The 23,501-nt window shown below is 33.8% G+C and overlaps 2 protein-coding genes and 1 non-coding gene across 6 annotated transcripts; 2 read left to right on the top strand and 1 right to left on the bottom strand.

Moving 5' to 3' along the window:
• On the top strand, positions 5,205-5,276 carry TRNAG-UCC. Its single transcript has one exon. It is a non-coding gene; the product is annotated as a tRNA-Gly (tRNA).
• On the top strand, positions 6,002-14,788 carry LOC109352188 (RNA-binding protein 28-like). 4 transcript variants are annotated; one of them, XR_002108340.1, is made up of 19 exons: positions 6,002-6,241; positions 6,324-6,384; positions 6,477-6,513; positions 7,933-8,063; positions 8,220-8,315; positions 8,406-8,514; positions 8,686-8,816; positions 9,307-9,446; positions 10,224-10,274; positions 10,360-10,442; positions 10,541-10,595; positions 10,679-10,793; positions 11,968-12,445; positions 12,521-12,734; positions 12,822-12,892; positions 13,366-13,534; positions 13,632-13,761; positions 13,860-14,595; positions 14,637-14,788. XR_002108340.1 is itself a non-coding variant. In XM_019594053.1 (19 exons), exons 2-19 carry the CDS (start codon positions 6,146-6,148, stop codon positions 14,540-14,542), a joined length of 2,850 nt encoding a protein of 949 aa, XP_019449598.1. In that variant the 5' UTR covers positions 6,037-6,069; positions 6,102-6,145; the 3' UTR covers positions 14,543-14,788. The 4 variants fall into 4 exon arrangements, 3 of the variants coding, with proteins under 3 accessions (XP_019449599.1, XP_019449597.1, XP_019449598.1); XM_019594053.1 differs by having other exon boundaries at positions 6,037-6,069; positions 6,102-6,241; positions 13,860-14,788; XM_019594054.1 differs by having other exon boundaries at positions 8,409-8,514; positions 13,860-14,788.
• Positions 15,131-21,764, bottom strand: LOC109352189 (WD repeat-containing protein 13). The gene is made up of 12 exons (XM_019594055.1): positions 21,360-21,764; positions 20,693-20,802; positions 19,941-20,010; positions 18,698-18,845; positions 18,465-18,602; positions 17,767-17,906; positions 17,279-17,326; positions 16,312-16,422; positions 16,045-16,226; positions 15,825-15,946; positions 15,556-15,632; positions 15,131-15,474 (listed from the first exon to the last, which is right to left on the bottom strand). The coding sequence occupies exons 1-12, from the start codon at positions 21,591-21,593 to the stop codon at positions 15,349-15,351; spliced, it is 1,506 nt and encodes a 501-aa protein (XP_019449600.1). The 5' UTR covers positions 21,594-21,764; the 3' UTR covers positions 15,131-15,348.

Below are 23,501 nucleotides of genomic sequence, written 5' to 3'. Positions count from 1 at the left end.
CTTGCAACATGCATCTGATCTTCTCTTCAATTGTGCGGTTCATCCTCTCAGCTACTCTATTCAACTGAGGAGTCTTTGGTGCTGTCTTCTCTAGTTTGATACCAAAAGCCTTGCAGTAGGCTTCAAATGGACCACGATACTCTCCACTATTGTCTGCTTTCAGACACTTCAACTTCTTCCCAGTCTCACATTCTACTAGTGCATGGAACTCTTTGAATGTTGATAGTACTTGATCTTTGCTTTTCAAAAAGTACACCCATACTCTTCTCGAGTGATCGTCTATGAATGCAAAAAAGTAGTAGGTTCCTCCAAGAGATCTTTCAGATGGTGCACAAACATCTGAATGCACCAATTCAAGTACTCCATCTCTTCGTGAGGGATTGTATGTTCTATGAAAATTGACTCTATGTTGTTTACCATAAAGACAATTAGTACAGGAATCTAAAATTTGACCTTTTATATCTGGAAGGTGGTCTTTGGCGAGAATATGAAGTGCCTTCTCACTCATGTGCCCCAATCGCCTATGCCAGAGATCTTTGGAGTTAGTACAAATTCCTCATTGCATAATGTACAAAGATCCTTCTTTTGAGCCTCTAGCAATGACTAGGTTGCCTTTTGCTAGTTTCCACTTTCCAGCACCAAAGTGGCTTACAAAACCAGCATCATCCAACTTACCCGTTGAGATAAGGTTGAGACGCATATCTGGGACATGTCTCACCTCCTTCAGTATAAGCTTTCCTCCTATGTCTGTTAGCAGCACAATATCACCAATTCCTGCAATCTTGCTAATAACATGGTTTCCCATTTTTATAGTACCATAATCACATTTCTTGTAGTTTGAGAAGAAACCTTCATGTGGACTTACATGGAAAGAAGCACCAGAGTCAACGATCCAAGCACAATCACCATATGCAACGTTTATGTAATTCTCTTCTCCAATGAGGAGAACATCATCATCTGCGGCAACGGCTGTGGTAGACTTATGACCATTTTTCCTTGGATCAACTAAATCTTCATGGACATTTCCAGCTTTTTGGTCTCTCTTCAAGGACCTGCATTCAGATCTTTTATATCATTCTTTACTACAATAATAGCATGTTATTGACCTCATGTGAGATTGAGAGCGGCCATTGAATTTGCTTTTGCTTCTTCCACGAGATCCATTCCTCCCATGAGTTTCACTTCTTCCACGTCTCTCCACAACATTTGCTTCAGAATGGAAGGATGTACTCCGTTCTTTCCTTCTGGATTCTTCATTCAATAGACTGTCTAACATAATGTCCATTGAGACCTTCCCATCAGGGACTGAGTTGCTGAGCGTGACCACCAATATATCCCAGCTTTTAGGCAACGAAGTCAGTAGCAAAAGTGCTTGCAACTCATCATCTATCTTCATGTTTATCTTTGTCAATTGATTGACAAGACCCTTGAATGAATTCAAGTTCTCTATCATGCTCTGACCATCTCTATAGTCGAGTTTCACCAGTCTTCTAACAAGATATGCTTTATTTCTAGGAGTTTTCTTTTGAATCATAGATTCAAGTTTCGACCATAACTCATAAGCATTTGTATATATGGACACATGCTAAAATAAACTTCTATCAATATACTTCCGAATCATTGCAATAACTTTTCGATTCGAAACCTCTCAATCTCTGTCACCCTTATCTTTTGGTTTGTCTTTGCAAGAAATAGGCTCATGCATATCCTTGCAGTATAAATGATCCTCCATCTTGGGTTTCCAATAGGAATAGTTGTCAGCTATCAACTTGAACATATCTCCATCAAATGAGATATTAGCGGCTCCTTCCATCTTGGACTACACGGGCTAAGCTCCCCGAATGAACCTGGGAGCTCTAATACCACTGTTGGAAAATTCATAATCAATTTCCCTTATGTGTGTGATGCAAAATGGGCATTTGCGGAAGCGGCAAGTGGATAAAGAAAATAGAGAAGAGTAGAAGAATAAAACTAAGAATTTTAACGTGGAAAAACCCCCTCAATGTGAGAAGGAAACAACCACGGGACCTAGTTCAGAAAATATCTCCACTCTAGAAAGTATGATTACAATATTTGATTCTCTCTTACAAAGAGGAAAACACTCAATCCCATCCAAAATGATGGAAATACAAACTCTCTCTAGTATCTCACTAGGAATACAAATCTCACACTATGTGGATAAACGCTCTCACTTTCTCTCTATGATGTTGTTTCTCACTTTGCTTGTTATATCTCTTCCTCACAAGTCCCCTATATATAGTGAAGAGGAGGAAGGCTCCATCATAAAGACATAGTGGATGATTAATTGTTGTCATACTTTTCAAGACACTTTGAAAAATGCTACTTCAACTTTCTAAGTTGGACTTCATAATTCTCAATAGTCAATAAATAATTCCAAGACTTTGAAATAACCATCATTGAATGATTCAATGGTTCATCTACGAAGATTTATTGATCTTACTTCCACATTAATTAGAAAGAATTCCCAACATATTATGATGAATAATAATTCAACGCAAGGGAAATAAAGTGAGAATGTATGTTTAGTAGTTATCCAACATGATTTAAAAGCAAAATCATCTTATTGAATCAAATTGGTTGGTGGCCATTTAGATGGTGGTTAGGGTGTAGTGTTGTTTGTATAGAGACAAAATAACTAATATGAAATTTAAATTTTGAAAAAGATTAAATAAAAACTATAAAATTAGTTGTTCTACTCCGTAGTACTATATGTATAAGTTTGATTTAAGTAGTGCAAATAAATGCTAAAATACCACTTTTTTAATCGTCAAAGGTTAGTATATCAGTATTTTGTTGTGGATGGCGAGACTAAAATTCACACCATTTTTCACTCAATTCCTTAAATCTTTCACTTTAAACATCATACTTGTTAAAATAGTTGAGTGATTAGTTAGTTTGGCTGGGATAATTAGTTTTTCTATCCTTTATATAAATGATTTAATGTAATTTTGTTTTTCAATCTATTCAATATTCTTTTTTTCATCTTTTTTGTTTCATCAAAAAGATTTCAATCATGCCTCCTACCATTTTAACAATACTCATGTAAAATACAACATTTAAAAGTGGTTTTACTCCCACAAAAATCCATTAACCTCATTCCATAATTACGTGCGAGGATGTCCAACACAAAATGGTATGATAAAACGCACAAAATCTTATTTCTTCTATGGTGTTGTCGTTTCTTTTGTTGTTAGATATGTGGGGGGAAGATAGTGAAATGTGCTGCAGAAATAAACGACAAGGTTTCAACATATGCAGATATATCATCTATCTCTTCCATCCTAGTCACCTTCATGGGAGAATACACTTCTTACAATTATATTTTTCCTTGCTAAATTATAACACTTGTAGTTCATACATGCGTTAAAATTTTGGGTTGGCCACGTAAGTGAAGACATTATAAAATATAAACATAAGTCTCCAAATATAATAAATATATATTATTGTGTGGGTGAGGTTGGGAGAATGGTTTCTCTTCGTTGGTTTTGTTTCTTCTCTTGTTTTCATTTTTGTTAGACAAATAGAAATTGACTACTCGAAAAATATGGAAGTATATATGCACCTATCACATGATATAGTACATCTTATAGATATGGTACATCGTATCTACGAAAAATCATAGAGTGTGTAATCTTTTGAGTATTTAGTTATGGTACTTTAATTTTCATTTATAAGTGGGAATTACTAAATAAGAGATGATTAACTTAGATTAAAAAAGAATTAAAAATGGTTTTTTTACAATAAAGTGAAGATTGATCGATACCGTGAGAGCATAAAGAAGCAAGATTACAAAACCTGGAGAAGTTTGCAAAAGACAGTACAAGATTATTATGTTGTAAGATTTCACTCAAGACTTTATACTCACGTCTGAATTGATGGATAAAAAATTAAACTACATAGAAATGATAGACATTATTATCTTGTCCTAATATTGGATCGACTTATAGTTGAATTCTATCCTTTTTTCATTCATTTTTTCTCATAATGAAGTTAGTAAAATACACTATAATATGAAGTTAATATTAGTTAAATCATTCTTGGATTAGTGATGTTAAATTTGGCTGAATGTCATGTATAGTATAAAGTCAAATACTAATGCATGACGTATAGGAGTAGGGCTGACAATAAACTGAACTAATTTGGTACTCGTTCGAAACTCGACTCGTTATTTAGCTTGATAAACTTGGTTCATAAACCAAATGAGCAAACATGAGTTGAAAATTGAGCTCATTAAATAAATGAGTCGGACATGATCCAAACTCTAGTTCGAATCAGTTCGGCTCATTTCCAGTCCTACGTAAGAGTGACAATTATACACCCTAAAAAATAGTAATTTCTTACCTTTAAATGATGAAATACTTTAATTAACACAAAATACTGAAAACTTATTGCAATACAGTTGTCCTAAGAGAGAAAAATAAATAATTACTTATTTACTTACAATTTCATGATCTTCCAATATTTGTTTAGACTTTTACCTTTTAGATAATCAAATTGGTGAATTCAGAAGTTTATCATGATGGAATTGAACTTCCACTCTAAATAAAATAAGGTCTAAAATAAATACAATATAAAGGATAGCCCATTATTTTCAACCTTGTATGACAGTGGGCATCTTAATCCAAATAGATTATGGAGCCTCAAGAAGCCTTAACAAACATTGCTTGAATCAGACTAATTATAAAGCCCATATATACATGCTATGGCCTATAGGGGAGAGAAATAAGTACATATGCTAGCTTGAAATTTAAGCCATATGAGTCTATCTTTCAAAATAATGCTTCAACAAACACTCTTCATCAAATGTGATTTTTTTATTTGGTTATTATTCTTGAATTTAGCACTAGTTTGAGCTTTTAATCTTTCCATGCGTCATGTACTTTTAAATATCAAACTCACTCTAGAGTTTTATGCATTAAACATAGTTCTGAGAGTCTCTTAATTAGACTTATTATTCAATTTAATATGCTTCGTACATATCAAAAGCTTATGATATAAAGACTATATACACTCAAATACCTTGCTAGTAAGACAAGATACTTCACCATTAAGTGAAATTGTATACAAATATAGGTCATAAGTTAATGATCATCTTTTAACTCAACACTTCACATACTTGATGATTTAAGACTCATGATGATATCCAAATAACAATTGTTCATTAATACAGTGAATATCGAAAAGCGTTTGTAGTCCAACGGTTAGGATAATTGCCTTCCAAGCAATAGACCCGGGTTCGACTCCCGGCAAACGCATTTTTAAAATCTTTAAATATTTACATGTAATCATTATATTAATCCTCTCTATGTTTTGTTAACCAGATACCTGAATAAGTATATCATCATTTTCTCATTGTGGTAGAGAAGAATCACAGTTAAATACATATGTTTTAATAATACAAGATAAAAAGTATGTAAAATATATCTAGAATCTAATTACATATTTCATTTTCACCCATCACCACACTTATAACAAATATTAGTAAATTATTTATTTAAGCATTTTTAAATATTAAAAGTTAAAGCTTGAATTTTCTTAACCCAATTTTTAGAGAGTGTAATTTTTATGTACAGAGTGGAAATATTCATAGAGAATTAGTGTCTCATGCATTATTCATTCATATAAGAAAGAATCAATAATAATTAAAAATGAAATACATGATGCAATACTGATTTAAACAACTCTAACAATATCGTAAGTATATCTTACATATTTCCTTTAGCTGAAAGAGTCTAATATTAGATACTAATAATGTGAATATTCATAAAAGTGGTACATCCCATAACATTTATTATATTAATTATATATAAATCAAATCAAATAATAATGATTAAGAATAAATAATATAATGACAATATAAAAAATTATGATAATTATAATCTTATTCCTAGTGTCTCAAACCAGATTTATAATATATTTTTTTTGTGAGAGTAAGATTAAGATTCCCTTAAAAATGACATTAAAAAAATGAAGAGGTTTTAAGCTTTAACCCTCTTCATCCAAGTCCCATGGTTCAGCGAGACTCGAAATTGAGAAACAGAGTATAGGTTTTGTAGCCGCCGCCTGGTGCTGCCACTGCTTGGTCGTTGACGCAGAGTTTCTTCCAGCGCCGCCGTAAGAAGAGATGGGGAAGAATAATAAAATGAAGGAAAATGGGAAAGAACACGGCAACTTAACTGTTTTTGTCTCCAACTTGCCTTACTCCTTTTCCAACACTCAGGTATCATTTCATTCATTCTTCATATTTATTATTTATTATTATTATTTTTGTTTAATTTCTTTTTCATACAAAAATGAATCAGCTGGAAGAGAGTTTCAGTGAGGTTGGACCTGTTAGACGTTGCTTCATGGTCACACAGAAGGGTAATCAATTAGTAACCAATGAAACATGTAATTATGTATTATATTTTAATCTTTTATTTCTGATATCTTTATCTATGCTTAATCATTTACAGGGTCAGCTCAGCATCGTGGTTTTGGTTATGTTCAATTGTAAGTTTTTTTATTGCTTTTGAAATTTTTAATTATGGCTTATGTGGATGAGCCTCCGCGGAATGATAAAGTTGTTTGCCTTGACTTTGGATGGTTCAAGTCATGGAAACAACCGCATGCGTCTGCCCCATACGACCATACCCAATTAAGTGAGATTCTCGTGCACTGGACCCGCTGCCGTTTTTTTTAAAATATATCAATTCATGTTGCCAAATCATGGAAACAGATAAGATTGCATACATCTATCCTCCCTAGAGTCTATTAAGTGAGAGCGTCTTGCACTAGGTTGCATTTTTTTTTATTTAGTTCAGATTGCCATCATCATTAACACATTACTCTCACATTTTGTCTATTTTTGTTTATATGTTCCTTTTTGAACTATGGTTGTTTAGTTGTCTTACTAGTTGTATGCACACAACTTCATTATTCTCTTGCTTCCATGTTTACCGGATCTTGAATTTACACCTTTAACTTATGTTATTGTATTCTAACCAGTTCTCATGATCATTCTTGCTTATGCTTTGGTTATGGATGAATTCAGTTGAAACTACCTTTAAGTATGAATTCAATTAAACATAAACCTCAGCTCAGTAACCAAATACAAGTTCTTCCTTTTTGGTAATTCCCTTTAATTGTACGAATGTTTGAGTTATCCTTTAGCACAGTGCAGCTTGCTATATACTCCTTCACTAACTCAATGCCAACAAGCCTCCATGATCCTTACATAATGTTGCTAATACAATTGAGTACCACAATTCACAAAATTACTTGTATATCAATGAATGGACAGTTCTTAATCTTTTTTATCGTGTATATAACAATTATTTAATTCTTCAATAATGCGAGGCTTCTTAAACTTTTGATGGCATAGTGCTTTAGGTGTCAAATGTAGTAGAAAAGTGTCACTAAGGTTTAAGGGTCAATTTTATCGTACAACTATAAGACCCGCAATGTTATATAGGGAGAAAATTGGCGTAACTCTTACTGTAGAAAAGATGGTAGAATCACTCATTAGATTGTTTGGACATGTATGGAGGAGATCATTAGAAGCTCCGATAAAGAGGATGGATCAAATGGAGGTTACTCCAAATTTTATAGACGGGTGGAGGTTAGGAAAAACCATAGGCAAAACAATTAGGAAATATTTAAACATCAATGCTTTGTCAATGGACATGATTTACGATATAGTATAATGGTTCGTTCGATCCATGTAGCCGACCCCGCCTAATGGGACTAAAGCTTGGTTGTTGTTTTGTCTAACTGCAGTGTAATGTGGTAATTGTTATGTTAATACATAGCTTTAATTTATCACTTGACCCTATTTTTTATATTAAAAATGACTCTTATCTTTTACATTTATTAGAGTTAGAGTTTGTGACATAAAGTTCCTAGTTTAGAACTGATTGCTGCCATCTTCAGTGCTGTTGAGGAAGATGCTAACCGTGCTATTGAGCTAAAGAACGGTTCATCTGTTGGGGGTCGGAAAATTGCAGTGAAGCATGCAATGCCTCGTCCTACCCGTGAGGAACGACAATCAAAACCAAATCAAGGTTGATGCTATTCTCTAATTCTGATTCTGCAAACTGTGGTATTTTAATATTATTTACTTTCTAATAGATGTGCAAATGGTTTAGTGATCTTATCAATATTCTTCTTCCTTTGTGTTCTTTTCTCTCTCTCTCTCTCTCTCTCTTGTGATATAATAGTGAGTAAGACAGATGACCACACCGAGTTGAAAAATGATGATAAAGATGGCAGATCTTCTGAAGCAGATAAGCCTGTTTCAGTTTTGAAGGAAGATGGTAGGAGACTATTTCCGTGCATACAATTTCTCTTTGTATTTGATTGTGTATCTATGTATCTCTCTTTATATTCTTTTTATTCTTATTTAGAAGTACAAGTTTCAAGTAAACAAAAAAATTCAAGGAAGCCCACGGAAATGAGAAAAGCAGATCTTTGCAATGATATACCAGATGAGGGGGGTTGCTCAGAAAAACAGAGGTATTGACTCTTCTCTTCTCTCCTTTTTCTTTTATTGTGTTTTATTTTTTTTGAGTCCAGTTAGTTGATAGAGAAGTGAATGGTAATCCCTGGAAACTGAATGTTACATGATTTCAATTATGAGGAAATGTGTTGATCTGGTCCTAAAATGATGTTTGTTGTTTTTTGCAGGGTTGCTAGAACTGTTATATTTGGTGGCCTCAAGAATTCTGATATGGCTGAAGATGTCCACCACCAAGCCAAAGAGATTGGCACTGTATGTTCTATTAAGTATCCACTTCCAAGGAAAGATCTTGCACATGGTAACCACATGTTATCTTTTCAATCCACATTATATTTAATGCAGATGAGAATATGAGATAGGTTTTATGTTTATTTAAAGGTTTGATGTGTCATTGTTATATTAAAAAGAAGATATACCTATGCTCTTTTTTGTTGAAATTGTATACTAGTCTTTATTCATGTTCTTTTCAGTGCAGAATTTACCATTTTTTATACTTCCTGTAAAGTGGTGTTTTAACACGTGAATCAGATTCTGATGCAGATATTCTCCTGTTTTATAACTGTCATGAAGTTCTCAATTTTATAATGCTTTACCATTTTCATTTTTTGTATTTTTTTTTAGTTTTGACAAATATTTTATCGAGCACTGAAAGGTCATATTTGATTGTATTTTATCTCATTTGATCATATTGTAAGAGAAAAATTTGCAGCTAGAAATTTGATCCACAAGACTAGATCCATCCTAGTATGCATTTAATGATTCTAGACATAATATTTGAATATTTCCAGGTCTCCTGCAAGATGGCTGTGTTTTGGAGGCTTCTGCTGTACTTTATACAAGTGTAAAATTAGCCCGAGCTGCTGTTGCATCATTGCATAAAAAGGAGATAGGTGGGGGCACTGTTTGGGCACGGCAACTGGGTGGAGAGGTAAAGTGCTTATATATGGATATCTGCCACCGATAGTAGAGGCTTTATTGTTTCGTAGTCATTATGTAACTTTTTGCTTTATGTCTGAGAAATTATATAGTCCATGATAGCATGTTGAATCTGTTATTCATCTTATAAATATGAAAAACCTATTCTCTTCATATTTTTCTGATGAAAAAATCATTAGCAGCTGTAAAGTTCTTTCTGCTATTGATCCTGACAAACATTTTCTTTATATAAATATGAAGTTACATAATGGAAATTGTGATACATGATTCTTCAAGGACCTTGAAACTGTTTAATGCTTTTGGTTCAGTTTTTCTTCCTTCTTTGTCTTAGTTGCTGATGTTTGTTAACCAATTATTCCAGAGTATTCTTAAATAGTTCTCAAATACCTTGTGATTGCCGTGTGACAATCTGCTATTCGAAATAGGAGTTGTGTTTGTCTACCCTGGCCCAACATCTGGGGGCTAAATGACTGTATGGACATGGAGACTGTTGTCAGCTAGACTGTAATACCATTTAGTAAATGCAGAATCATTTAAAAATGCCATTTGGATTTCTGAGGAATATGAGCATTTCTTGTTAGAATCATCAAATGATCTGCTAGGTGGTGGAGGATAAACTTCATTGTGTTTATGCTTTATTGCCTGCTTTTCTTCTATTGACTTTCAATTGGTCACACACATGTAGTTAACTTTTTGCTACATACTGAATATGGTCATCTATGATAATTAGTTTCTTACCTGTTTTCGGCTTTTCGCTGTAAGTGGGCAGGGATCCAAGACTCAGAAGTGGAAGCTTATTGTCAGAAATCTTCCTTTCAAGGTTTGATGCTTAGACTTACAAAACATGAAAAACTTTGTTGTTTGTATGTGATGACCTCTGACTAATTGACTCAACATGGGTACAGGCCAGAGAAGATGAAATAAGAAATATATTTGCATCTGCAGGGTATGTGTGGGATGTATTTATCCCACAAAAATCAGACACAGGGTATATTTTTATTATTCCTCCTACTTGAACTGTTTGATTATATTATTAGATACATAGTTTTCTTAAGTGGCCTTTTCTTCCTCCTTTCCTATTTGCAGTCTCTCCAAGGGTTTTGCATTTGTAAAATTCACGTGCAAGCAAGATGCAGAAAATGTATGAAATACTACTAAGGCTTTACTTTGTACTTTGTGTTCTGAAATAACTTGCTGCATATAAGTTTCCCTTTTATGTTTCAGGCCATTCAAAAGCTCAATGGATCTACATTCTCAAAACGGCTCATAGCTGTTGATTGGGCTGTTCCAAAAAAGATATTTAATAGTGATGCAAATGCTGCTCTTGCTTCAGAAGAAGGTATTTTTTATCTTTGGTGGGAGTTACACTGCTTATTCTTGGGTGCAACATGTTCTTGTGTAGGAGTGTCAAAAGCATTGTATTTTTGTAAAAAAAATATTTGAAGAAAAATGAGATTTAGGAATTCAGAAATCCTATTTGTGAAGCATTCCTTCCTCAATTTATCTGTAGTGAAAGAATATTTGCTTGGGTATATCATTTTTTACTGGGATTGTGTTAAATGTTCATACAACCATAGAAGGTGACTCGAAACTGCAAGAACAATAACTGCTGTAGCATTAAATACAGTTCAGGTTAATACCTTCATCACCGTTTACCAATTTCAGCAGATCCGTGATTTTATGGTTTTCTAAGCTCCAATGAATTTGTAAACTGGCAAATCAATTTGAGTCATGCTGCTGTGTTGTTATGATCTTACCAAGAGACTGTTTTTAGGATTTGAACTTATGACCTCTAGGTCACAAGGCAAGCAGTCATATCATAGACAAACACTTAAATCTTTTAATATTTACTTTTTTCAAGTTCTTTGTATAAGAGTTCTGTATCCCTCCATCAACGTGTTTCTTTCCTTTCATCCTTTTTGTTGGAGTAGCATCCTTTCCTGTGATCATATAAATTTTCGATAACATAGAAAGACAGTTCCTGAAATTTTCAAAATGTAGCATAGACTTGGTAACTATGTTAGGTCAAAGCTTATTGCTCCTTTCTATAGCCTTTTAAATTTCACAGGTAGATTATGCTAGGAAAGCTGATGTAATAATATAGATAAGCTTCAGCTTATTTCTTGAGTGACAGCTCATATCTATCTAACATTTGAAGTATGGGATCACTGTGAGTAATGCTACCATGTTATTTGTTGAGAAGCTGTTTCATTAATGTTCAAGATCGCAATTCCACTCTTGTGGCTTTATATACATCTCTTTCTATTTGGTGAGCTTGGCGTAACGGTAAGGTTGTTGCTTAGTGACCATGAGGTTACGGGTTCAAATCTTGGAAACAATATCTCTGCTTGTGAGGGTAAGGCTACGTATATCTACCCTCCCAAAACCCCACTAAGTGGGAGCCTCGTGAACTGGACCATCCTTTTTGTTTTTTAATTTAGTATGGCAAATACCCTCCAAAGTAACTCTATTTCAAGCTATTTGAATAAATACGAACTTTATGATTTCTTTAGGGCAACAAGAGATGAAAGATGAAGATGGTAGTGCTACTGAGAGTGATGGAGATGACAGTGATATAGATTCCACTAGTGCTGTGGAAGAGGATGGTGTTCCTTCTGAAATTGATTTTGATAAGGAAGCAGACATTGCAAGGAAGGTTCTTAGCAACTTGATTACGTCCTCCACCAAAGGAACATCTGTAGATAATGATTCTGTGTTGAGAGAAAACGAGGAGCGAAAGTCCAATGAAATTGTTAAGGATGCAGATAATAAAGCATCTAATGAGTCTGAAAAGGTTGCAGATGTTTCTAAGCCTGAAATCTCCATCAAAAGCAAGTTACCAAATCCCAAGCAAACAGATGAAGCTGATTTGCAGAGAACAGTTTTCATAAATAATCTTCCTTTTGATTGTGACAATGAAGAAGTGAAGCAACGTTTTTCTGGATTTGGGGAAGTGGAATACTTTGCTTCGGTTCTCCACCAAGTGACCAAGTATATCCTATAACATAATTTTTCATGTCTCTATTTGACTGAACATTATTCATAGGACCCTTCTGTTCAATGCAGGAGACCAAGAGGAACTGGTTTTCTTAAGTTTAAAACCGTAGAAGCAGCTGATGCTGCAATTTCAGCAGCCAGTACTGCTTCTGGAACGGGTATTCTACTGAAAGGCAGGCCATTAAAAGTTTTGAAGGCTTTGGATAAAAAATCAGCTCAGGACAAGGAAGTGGAGAAAGCTAAAAATGAGATTCAAGATCACCGCAATCTTTACTTGGCAAAGGTTCTTCTCCTCTTACCTCTTGTGCAGCAGGGTGTGGAAACTGATATGCAATCTGACTAACATTTGTATTCTGTTACATTGTAATAGGAGGGACTCATTCTTGAGGGAACACCAGCTGCTGAAGGGGTTTCAGCCAGTGATATGTTAAAACGCCAAGAGTGAGTATTTATGGTTCAAAGTGCAAGTTGCGTTATATTTTTAACTTGCATGTTATATTGTTATAATTATTGCATGCTGCACTTGAGCGACCATAGTTGAACCCACATCTGAGATATGGTTATAGCTATTGTATGCTGCATGATTCACCCCACATTGGGATATTCCTTTGCTGGTCTTCACAGCATTTACTCTCATGTCAACTTAGGGGATGTTCGCAAGATGGTTTTTGAAGGAGAAGGGAGGAAAAAGAAAGGCTTAAGAAAAATATTGAGAGGACAATAAAATCCAGTCTATTTTAAAGCAAATAAATATTATTTCTTTTCTACTATAGTATCCTCATTTCTACACTTTATGTTGCCTTTTATCTTCCATAAGGTGGTAAAGATACCGTTATCTTCCTGATTCAGTCAACTTTATATAATAAATCCACCAGCAGGTTTTATTGCTCTTACGTTGTCTGGAAATTTTGTAGGTTGGAAAGGAAAAAGAAAACAAAGCTTCAATCACCAAATTTCCATGTTTCAACAACTAGGCTTATTATCTACAACTTGCCAAAGTCAATGTCTGAAAAAGAACTGAAGAAGCTTTGCATTGATGCAGTCAAATCTAAAGCTACCAAACAAAAACCTATGGTTCGGCAGGTTGGTGAAATAGGGTCATGAATTGAATGTGTTAATTATGAATTCGTGTAAATAGAAGGCATATCTTTGTTTTTAATGTTATACATGTACTGTGCAGATAAAGTTCTTGAAAGATGGAAGGAAAGGAAATGCTGTTCCAGAACGCTATTCACGTGGAGTTGCCTTCGTTGAATTTTCAGAGCATCAGCATGCTCTTGTGGCTCTGAGAGTACTTAACAACAATCCTGGTAATTTCCATTGTTTATATAAAAAGATGGGGTGGGATTATCTAGTGCCCTGATTTCTGTTCTCAAAATCTTCTAATGTTGTCTTTCATTGATTACAGAAACTTTCAACTCTGAACATCGGCCGATAGTGGAGTTTGCTCTTGATAATGCTCAAACGTTAAAACTTCGTAAGGAAAAGCTACAATATCAGCAGCAAGCCCCTCGTGATGACAACAATAGCAAGGAAAATGGTGAACCCGGCAAAGAACAAGGTCACACACATACCAAGGACAGAAAACGAAAATCTCAAGAGGATGGCAAACCAGTAGCTAAGGAGTCGGGAACGAATACAAACAGTGAATCAAGTGGAAAATCCACAGAAGGACACAAATTCAAAAGACAAAAAGGCAACAACAAGAATAAAAGCGCTGAAGACTCTCCACTAAAACAAAATTCAGATGCTTTGTCCAGAAAGCCAAAGACTGTAAAAGGCACCGAGAATCGTGGTAATAGATCACATGAAGCTGAAAACACTGCTACCATTGATACCAATAGAGTGAAGACAAGAAACAAAGATGATGTTGGATTTAGAAAAAGGAAGATGCAAAACCAAGAAGAGCCAGGGCAAGATGCTTCTAGGAAACGTTCTAAAAAGAAGAAAGCTCCAGTAGGGAAAGAAGCAGTAGATAAGCTTGACATGCTTATAGAACAATATAGATCCAAGTTCTCACATAAAGGTTCTCAAGGGAATGATGGTGATAAAAAACCTTCCAAGCAGCTTAGGAAATGGTTTGAGTCATAGTTTAACAATTATCGTCCTATGATTTTTGTCACTTAAAAATCCCAATTTTCTTGGTACAAGCGTTAGTTGTTACTAGCCCGAAAGTTGAAGGATTTTACATCATCTGCAATGCTACATTATGATTGTTATCCCCATCTAGTTTTTGGTTTAGAAATCTGTCCTACATTTATGCCATAGTTTGTAATGTTTTTAAGGAACGTGCAATAGATTGAAAATTTTGCCGTATATTGATAATGATTTTGGATACTGGGGTGTTCATTTATTTGAAACATAATATTATCACAACGCCACCTAAGTTTTACTTCCAGTGGAAACAATGTCATAATACCATATCATAAATTAATTCTTGGTTTATCTTTAATTGTTTCTCCCCTTTATCAAAGAACATTCAATCGTGATATTAACATGATAAATTCACAGGGTTGTTGCTTGACTTATCCTCTTTAGCTCCTTATACTAGCTAACTCCGAAACAAATACTTTTTCCTTATTGTATAATATTACATTGTGGTCACTGTAAAACCAAAACATACTCATCACAATATGACACAAATCCTCAATCATAAAGAATAGAGTTTCTTCCTCACAAAAAAAGAACAAAAGAAACAGGAATACATATATTCTTCCATTTCCTATGAATGAGGCTATGTATGATACATCGATTGACTTCATGGATACAAAAGAAAATTATAACAATTTCTTTAAAAAGTGGTAACACAAATGACAACAAAAAGGAGAAAGTTAATAACAAAAGGAAACGAAAGCTATCTTCACAAGCCCTCAACTATATGCTTTAAAGTTCTATTTTTATATATTATTGTTTCCATTTGTTCTTTCTCTCTTCCAAACAATTACTACCCCATAAAAATCAGATGAAGCCAAAAAGTTTTCCCCATGGTTCCAAGAAATAGCAGTAACAGGAAACCGATGACCCTGCGTCATAAAAATTCTAGTCATTTCAGCTTCATTATAACATTTAACATTTTTAATGGAAGTAATATAAGTAATATAGACCTGTAGCTTGTTTACACATGTATGTCTTGGCCTTGTTAAATCATAGAAATAGACATTTGAGTCCTCACTTCCAGTAACTTCACAAGATAAAAGAGGATAGTATTAGAAAGACAACAACTGCAGCTATAATGCTGTAGTCAAAGATACTACAGAAACTTGAATGTTTATGGGCTTTCAAGTCTCAACTTAGCATTATTATATATTGTAATGTGTAAACAATGACTTTTTCATGAGAACATGTAATCAACAATGATATCATATCACCATACCTATGAATTCTCCTTTTTCAAGAGAAAGAAGAGGGCAAAAAGAGGCTTGAATTTTGTGTATACGGGGAGCTAGTTTGAGTGAGCATCGTAGAGTTAAATAACCTTTTATCTCCATGGCCACACTACAAAATACCAACTTTAGTGCTCCAAAGAAAAAGTGATGAGAGTTCAATGAAGACAACTGAATATAATTAGGGTTAATGGCAAATCATTTTTGAACCTGAAAAATGACAAATTTCCATCCTGAGTGCATGTCAACAACACAGGTCCTCCAGCCAGTAGAGAGAAACTTCGATACTGCATTGTTGTGACAGGAGACTTGTGTCTGCTGCTACTTCGATAGCGATGAGAGCGAGATAACACACCTGTGTGGGAGTTCATATTAACTGAGTATATATATCCCTGCACAAGCAATCAAGTAAGTTAAAAAAAGAATAAGTTAAACCAAATAGTTAGGACATTCATGTGCATGTATATAGCAGCAGACCTGTGCATCCCCACAAAATATGAGATGTCCTGCATGATCATGGTCCATAGAGGTAACTTCACTATCAAATACAGATTTATTAATTATTCTTCCAGTGCTAAAGTTGAATACCTGGTACATCACATAAATTGAGAAAATTTGAAATAATAAGTCATCCTGACATACAATGTACTAATGCAAGTGAAAAAATGGAAAACCATAAAAGCATAGGATTTTATGGGTGCAAGAGATCAGAGGTAGTAAGATAGGCACTAAGACATTAATAGTTAAGTGGTAATATTTATCATATCTTAAATGGAAGTGTGTGTAGTTGCATGAATTATCAGATATCATTGTCTTTACTCCTTTTCCAGTAACCGAACAAACAAACACTATTTTTGTCACTTGGAGTTTTACTGCATAGCCAGCCCAATTAATTGACCCAATCATATGATCTAGGATTCTGTTTGGATAGATGGGAAAGAATGGGAGGGAATAATTATCCTTATCTCAAAATTTGAATTTTATGAGGGGAAGGAAACGTGATTCCCCCTCAAACTATGACTTTTTTCTCCTTCCACATTGGGGGATAATGAGGTTTAATTTTATTTAAAAACTTTTTATTAACTAGTACAGTTTACTTAAAAATGTTTATCGGGGGGTTATAGTGAAACTTCACAGTTTGACATATAAGCCACATTACCCCCATTAATCACCTAAACAAAGGGTGGGTAACTATTTCCAATTCTACCCATTCCCTTTCTATTTATTTACGTCCCTTTCCATTTCATCTCATTCTCTGAAAACCTCCAAACAAAACCTTAGTACCTAACCACAAACAATGAACTGTTTTTTATGCTTTACAACAAAAATACCCCTTACTGCCAATCCAGGTTAACACATTCCGATAAAAAAGGTTTCAGCAAAGAAGCTGTCCCATATGTTACTTCCTTCTTTATAAAAACAACTGAAACAGAAAAATATTTACATTGATTTCTTTGTTTGCATTGCCAACTGAAAGGAAGTTGTTATTCACCTGCACCAAACATAAAAATTAAAGCCTTCAGTAGCAATCAAAGATAAAAGAAAAACAGTAAATTTATTACCAATATAAAGTATCAAAACCTACACGAGTATGTTAAAAACGTAATGATGATACATAAAATTATATATTTGAAAAAATCAAACAATTTACATAGGAAAGTGTAAGTTTCAGTGGATGAAATTGAGAAGGAAATGTTCAGCAAATTGTTCTTGTTCCCCATATTTTCTGTTCTAGTTATAAACTTTAAGACGAAATCTATCGGAAAAGTTACCAGAATATCAAAGATTTTCAACAAAATCAAGGAAAAACAAAGTACTTTATCGAAAGTTGAAAGATGACAACATTATCCTCCCAATAGAAGTGAGAAGGTTAGCATTCCTTAATACACACACATATACACATGCATGCCATATCATGTAGTCAGGACTCACAGGGTGAAAACGAATACACAATTGTGAAGAAACTCCATATATCACTCGTATGCAAATGCCTTTGGCTATCTCCCATACTCTCACAGTTTTATCCAATGAAGACGAAGCAATGTACTGATTGTTTGATGAAAAATCAAAATCTGAAAATAAACCAGCATAAAAAGCATTGATGTAGAAAAATAGATTGAAAAGGTGAATATAAGCAACAGAACAATTACCAAAATTTGGCATTTACATCCTAATGAATATAAAATTACAGCAAACTGCATGATAAAACTAAAACCCATTTAACCAGCGATTAAGCTCAAAATTGCATGATAGCACACTATCATGGATTATATTTGTTACACTTCTACGTTCCTGAAGTTGTAGTTGACATGAAGTTCAGTCAGGTTTGAAACAGGAAGAGAAGTCCTCAATAAAAGAGAAAGAAGATGGGAAGAACAATTCCAGGCAATCAATGCACTGAAAATTAACTGATATTGTGTCTTGATAATAAAAAATGGGGAGAACTTAAATTTAGGAAATCCTGGAAAACATAAAAACAATGGCTAGCCACTCTTCCTAAGATTTGGTTAATTTGCTCTGTAATTGGAAGGTTAAAAATAATACATTACATGATAATGCCTTAGTGCACTCATGACATATATTGTACAAGAATAAATAAAGACCAAAGAAACAATACCAGTCTATCCAACCTGTAACGTCTTTGGAGTGCCCATTTAATTGTTTGATGACTGAAGGTTTCTCAGAAACAGTGCACACAGTCAAGGTTCCATCTGACGCCCCATAAGCAAGTAGATCAGAACTCATGTGTCCAAACTTCAACACCGTAACTACACAAAGCTATTCAGGATTATTCTTCCAAGAAAACCAAGTAGACTAGAGATTGGTAAACTAAGAAAACGTAAAGACATCTACTATATACTACCTGAAGCTCTGCACTGATCAAAGATGCAATGCATTCCTACAAAAGAATAGGCAGGCTCAACCCCACGATGCCGTGGACGATCAGAATCACTAGCACTTGAGCCAAAACTTGTCCGGTGATTAGATGCTGGATTTCCACTTTGCACATCCTACAAAGAAAATAAAAGCACAAATTTTATACGTGACTTGGGATTATACAATCTAACCACGGGTTGATTTATACAAATGCTTCTTTTTCTGATTTTTAATTATTACTTGTTTCTTTGACCGCAACTATTGTGTGATATTCATTATCATCTTTGGAGCTAGAATTTGCTACAGTTTTTTCTGTAATTGACAGTCTAATTTTTTTCTGGTATTCTAATATTTCCTTATGATTTAGGATAAAGAATTATAACATTGTTCGGTTCTTGTAGCCGATCCCACCTAGTGGGACTAAGGCTTGGTTGTTGTTCTAATATTTCCTTACTAGTAGAGCATACATATGCAGGGTAATTAATAAAATGAAGAGTATATGGGAAAAAAACTCTGTTAGAGACCAACAGAATAGCATTTCAAATAATTAACTGGCTAAAAATTTAAGGAAGTAGTTTTGAAGTTGTTTATTTGCACATAAAGGTACTTAAAAATTAACACAGTAAATCTAAAAGGATAAAAGAGAAGGATGAGGTGAACATAATAATTTCCAGTTATCATTTTTCGGAGGTTGAGTTCCTAATCATTCACTACATCTTTAGTCATAAGTTGATACTCTAATTTGGTTTCATTATTTTTATTGGTAATTCCAATATTTCCTTATTCACTTGGTTGTATTTTTCATGGTGGTTATACTTGGCAATTTGAGTGTGTATAGACAGTTGTTTTCAAAATAAAAAATCTACAGAAAAACATTACACTCTTCATGCCATTCCATCAGGATGTCATATGGTTCAGTTAAACAGTCAAACCTGAAATGTCATGCAATGCCATTTCACTCTTGTTCCTTCCTAAAGGGACAAATATCTTAATAAGCCTAGGCTTCCTAAAAGCCCGGAAGCCCTGCCAAAGGATAGTATGCACTTCCTTCAGTGGCTGGCACCTATGTAGCAGTTATGACGGTACAACCTGATGCCTACCTAAGTGCTTAATTTAACGAACACATCTCCCTATCCCAATTATTACTTACCATGAATTGCTATGTGTCAAAGACTGCAAGAGGAATGTACGAGTATATTACAGCATAATCTACAGGGAACTATACGTACCCTACTAGAACTCCAGCTGTCCACCTCAGACCAACGAGAGAGAGGGCTTGGTGACGGAATCCATCGACCACTGATGCACCAACCAGTAAATTATCCTGATGTCAGAATTTCTATGGATACATAAATTTAAACTAGAACCATGAATAAGAAAGCTGCACTGACACAAAATGTGGTTATAGTAAGACTAAAAGTTAAACTAAATTAAAGAAATAACCAAAAAAGAAGTACATGAAATTCACATCAAAATACAATGTCATGGCAAAAGCAATAAAAATTTATAGAAGTTTTTACATATTTTTGTACCAGAAGGAACCAAAGGATAATATGATATCCTTCTAAATAACCTAAAAAATGCAGAAAAAAGAGTACTAAAGAAAAACACAAGAGCTATAAAAGCTACTGTCCAAGATAAAACAGTAAAAGAAATTCATAGTCAGTCAAAAAACATAACCACCTTGTAAATTCATTGCCTTAATTATCATAATTTTGTTGGAATACACATGAAAAAGCGGTGCATTTAAATACATATAAACACCAGCAATTGAAATTTTTTCTGCAGATCAAAGTTTAATTTAATATCTAAGCAGCTAACTACATATCCATGTCATGTTGAATAGAAGCTCCATTTTCAATCATGGGTATCATTAATTCTTAATTCTATCCCCTCTTAATAATGAGTGACCATCATGGAACCATGCCATGGAAAAATAAACATATCTATGCTTATCACTGCAAGTAGAAAATTCAGCAACCTGTTTCCAGGAGTAGTTTGAAGGCTTCGGACATGTGTACTTTCCCAGTTTCTAGGCCTACAAATATAGTTTCGGTATGCCACATAAGTTCTTCCATTGCATCTCCAATCCTTCAACAAAAACATGCCAATGTCAAAAGGCACAGAATCTCACTCTATAAGTCAAAACGTAACAACAAAGGTCCAAAGGAGGCAAAAATGTTTTTTAAAGGGAAAATAAAAACCTAGCCACCAAGGTAATTAAATATTGTTTAGGAGGATTGATCTGAAAAGGACACCACCATATAAAAAAACTAAGAAGAAAAATAATGCATCAAAAACCTTATATAAGGGAAGAACAAGATCAATTTAGCTACGATCATAGTAACAACACGCAAATCAATAAGCTTCATATCCAAACTACAGAATCTTATTCCAAAAGTCAAAAGGAAACAACACATAATCAAATGAACATTTAAAAAAAATGCAAACCTACCACGATTGATCTGAAAAGAAATAAAACTCATTTTAGGTACAAAGAATAAAAATTCCACATTATAAAGAGGTCATAATTATACAGACAAGGAGAAAATAGCAACGAGAACTGTAACAATCACAAATTTCAGAACGTGATTATAAAATCACAAAACATGTACAAAGAGAATTTAGCTATGAGAATTGTGACATACTCTACGGCGAACAATGCCGGCCTCGGCCTTCCGGTGAAGGAGTAGGCGCCGGATGCCAATGTAATCGGGATCGCCGTCGGCGGTGGCCGGTTGCAACAAGCAGCAGAATAACTCTGGATCTGAACTCTTGTTCTTGTTATTGTCGTCGATGTTATTATTATTCTTGTTGCTGTTATTGTTCTCCTCTGTTTCTGGATCGCCGTCGTTCACGGTTCCGTTCCTCTGCTCCGCCATCGTATCCTACGAATTGTTCATCGGAGAGCGGTAGCTGAGCTCGATTCTCCGGCGAACTTGACGACGGTTGAAGCGTGAGGATCTATTGGAGTGGCGGAGAGAATTCTGTAACTTTAAATGGAACTTCCGAACCGGTGATCGGTGAAGAAAATAATAATTAAAAACTGAAAATAGATTGAAATTTTCAATTCCTAACCTTTATAATAAATGTTACTCCCTCCTTTTTTTGTAATAAAATATTATAATTGTATTATTTCTATAAGTTTTTTCAATTTAATGATAATAATATTATTAATTATCCAAAATGGTCTCTGAGTACACAAGGCTGCCATATTTATCAATAAGTAATTAGGGTATTCCTATAATATGAGATGTATTCACAACATATAATACATTCTAATTTGATTATTGGAAATAACATTTGTTGTAGCGATAATCATACACTTTAAAATAAATAAATTTTATGCCTTAAATAGTGAGTGGTACCTCAGTTAATAACAAAATATAAATAAATGTTATCTTTTAGTTATTTTATGTATGATTTGAATGTGTTTTGTTAATCAATATTCTTACAACAATGTTTGAAAATTACAAAAGTACCCAAAAATGTAGAGTTCATTTTGAAAAAGTAAAAAATGAAGACTCTAATATCAAATGTATTAACTTCTAAGATGGACATTAAATGTTGAGGGATTCTAGACAATTGTTAGCTAACAATATTTTTTTCATTATTAGAGGGTATTCCTAAGAATAAGACTAATAAACTAATTTTTTTAGAGTGTATAATTTTTCTTCCTAACAATTATCATTTATAGAAATTTTGACCTTTGATCTTGTTTGATTTGTGGGAATCAATTGAGGCTTTACATTAGTAGTTCAATTCTTTGTTGGTAGGAAATGAACATGCATTCTACATTTAACCCAGGTTAGAGTCGCAATCCTACAACAAAAACATATGCTAGAATGGTATATATCATAACCATTATGACTTCCATGTCCACTCTCCAAATAGTTTCTTTGGTTACTTATGTGTAAAATACACGTGAATACAGGTCTAATTGTTTGAAATAAAGAGGATCTGATTTTTGTGTGTTTCAATACCTCTAATGTAGTTACCAGTGTTTGTATCTAATGATAGAGTTGGAACTTTCCAATAATCTCATAGTCTAAGAAATGAATTATCAATGTCTCACTGTTTGAAGGTAAATCAGGACATTTTCTTATACATAGAGTTTATATTCATTCATCAAAAATTAAGTAATGAATCTCAATCACTTAATATTGAATTTAGTGAGATGCTAATCTTGTAATAAATTAAACATGATAGCATTATTCAGAATTACATTATGAACTTCAATTGTACAATATGGTAAAGAATCAAATTTTATAAGTATATCTGAATTACACAAAAACTAGTGATAATTAAGGTAATTTGAACAATTCTATGTTGATTACAATTTAGTATTCTACTCATAACTAATGGTAAAATGACTTACTTACCCGTTTACTCTGAGCTCACAATTCAAAAGCATTTGTTAACATGCTTGCTTTTATCATCACTATCTCTCATTTGAACACCATGATTCCCCACCCACAATGTATTGATTCATTGGATGGTGTTCCACTTAGTTGTTGTTAAAATGGTAGGAACAATTGGTGAGAGAGATGTTCTTGATGAAACAAAAAAGATGAAAAAGAGAATATTATTCATTGAATATTGAATAGATTGAAAATCAAAATTACATTGAATCATTTATATAAATGATAAAAAAACTAACTATCCTAACCAAATTAATTAACCACTCAATTATTTTAATAGTTGTTTCAATGGTTTCAATGAAGTAGTAGTCTATTAATTGTTATGGAAGAACAAGTTCTACATCATATAGAGCTAAAGAAACATTGTGT

The sequence above is a fragment of the Lupinus angustifolius genome, chromosome LG07 (genome assembly GCF_001865875.1).
Source record: "Lupinus angustifolius cultivar Tanjil chromosome LG07, LupAngTanjil_v1.0, whole genome shotgun sequence".
Classification (NCBI taxonomy): Eukaryota; Viridiplantae; Streptophyta; class Magnoliopsida; order Fabales; family Fabaceae; genus Lupinus; species Lupinus angustifolius.
This window is presented reverse-complemented; position numbering and strand designations above follow the sequence as displayed.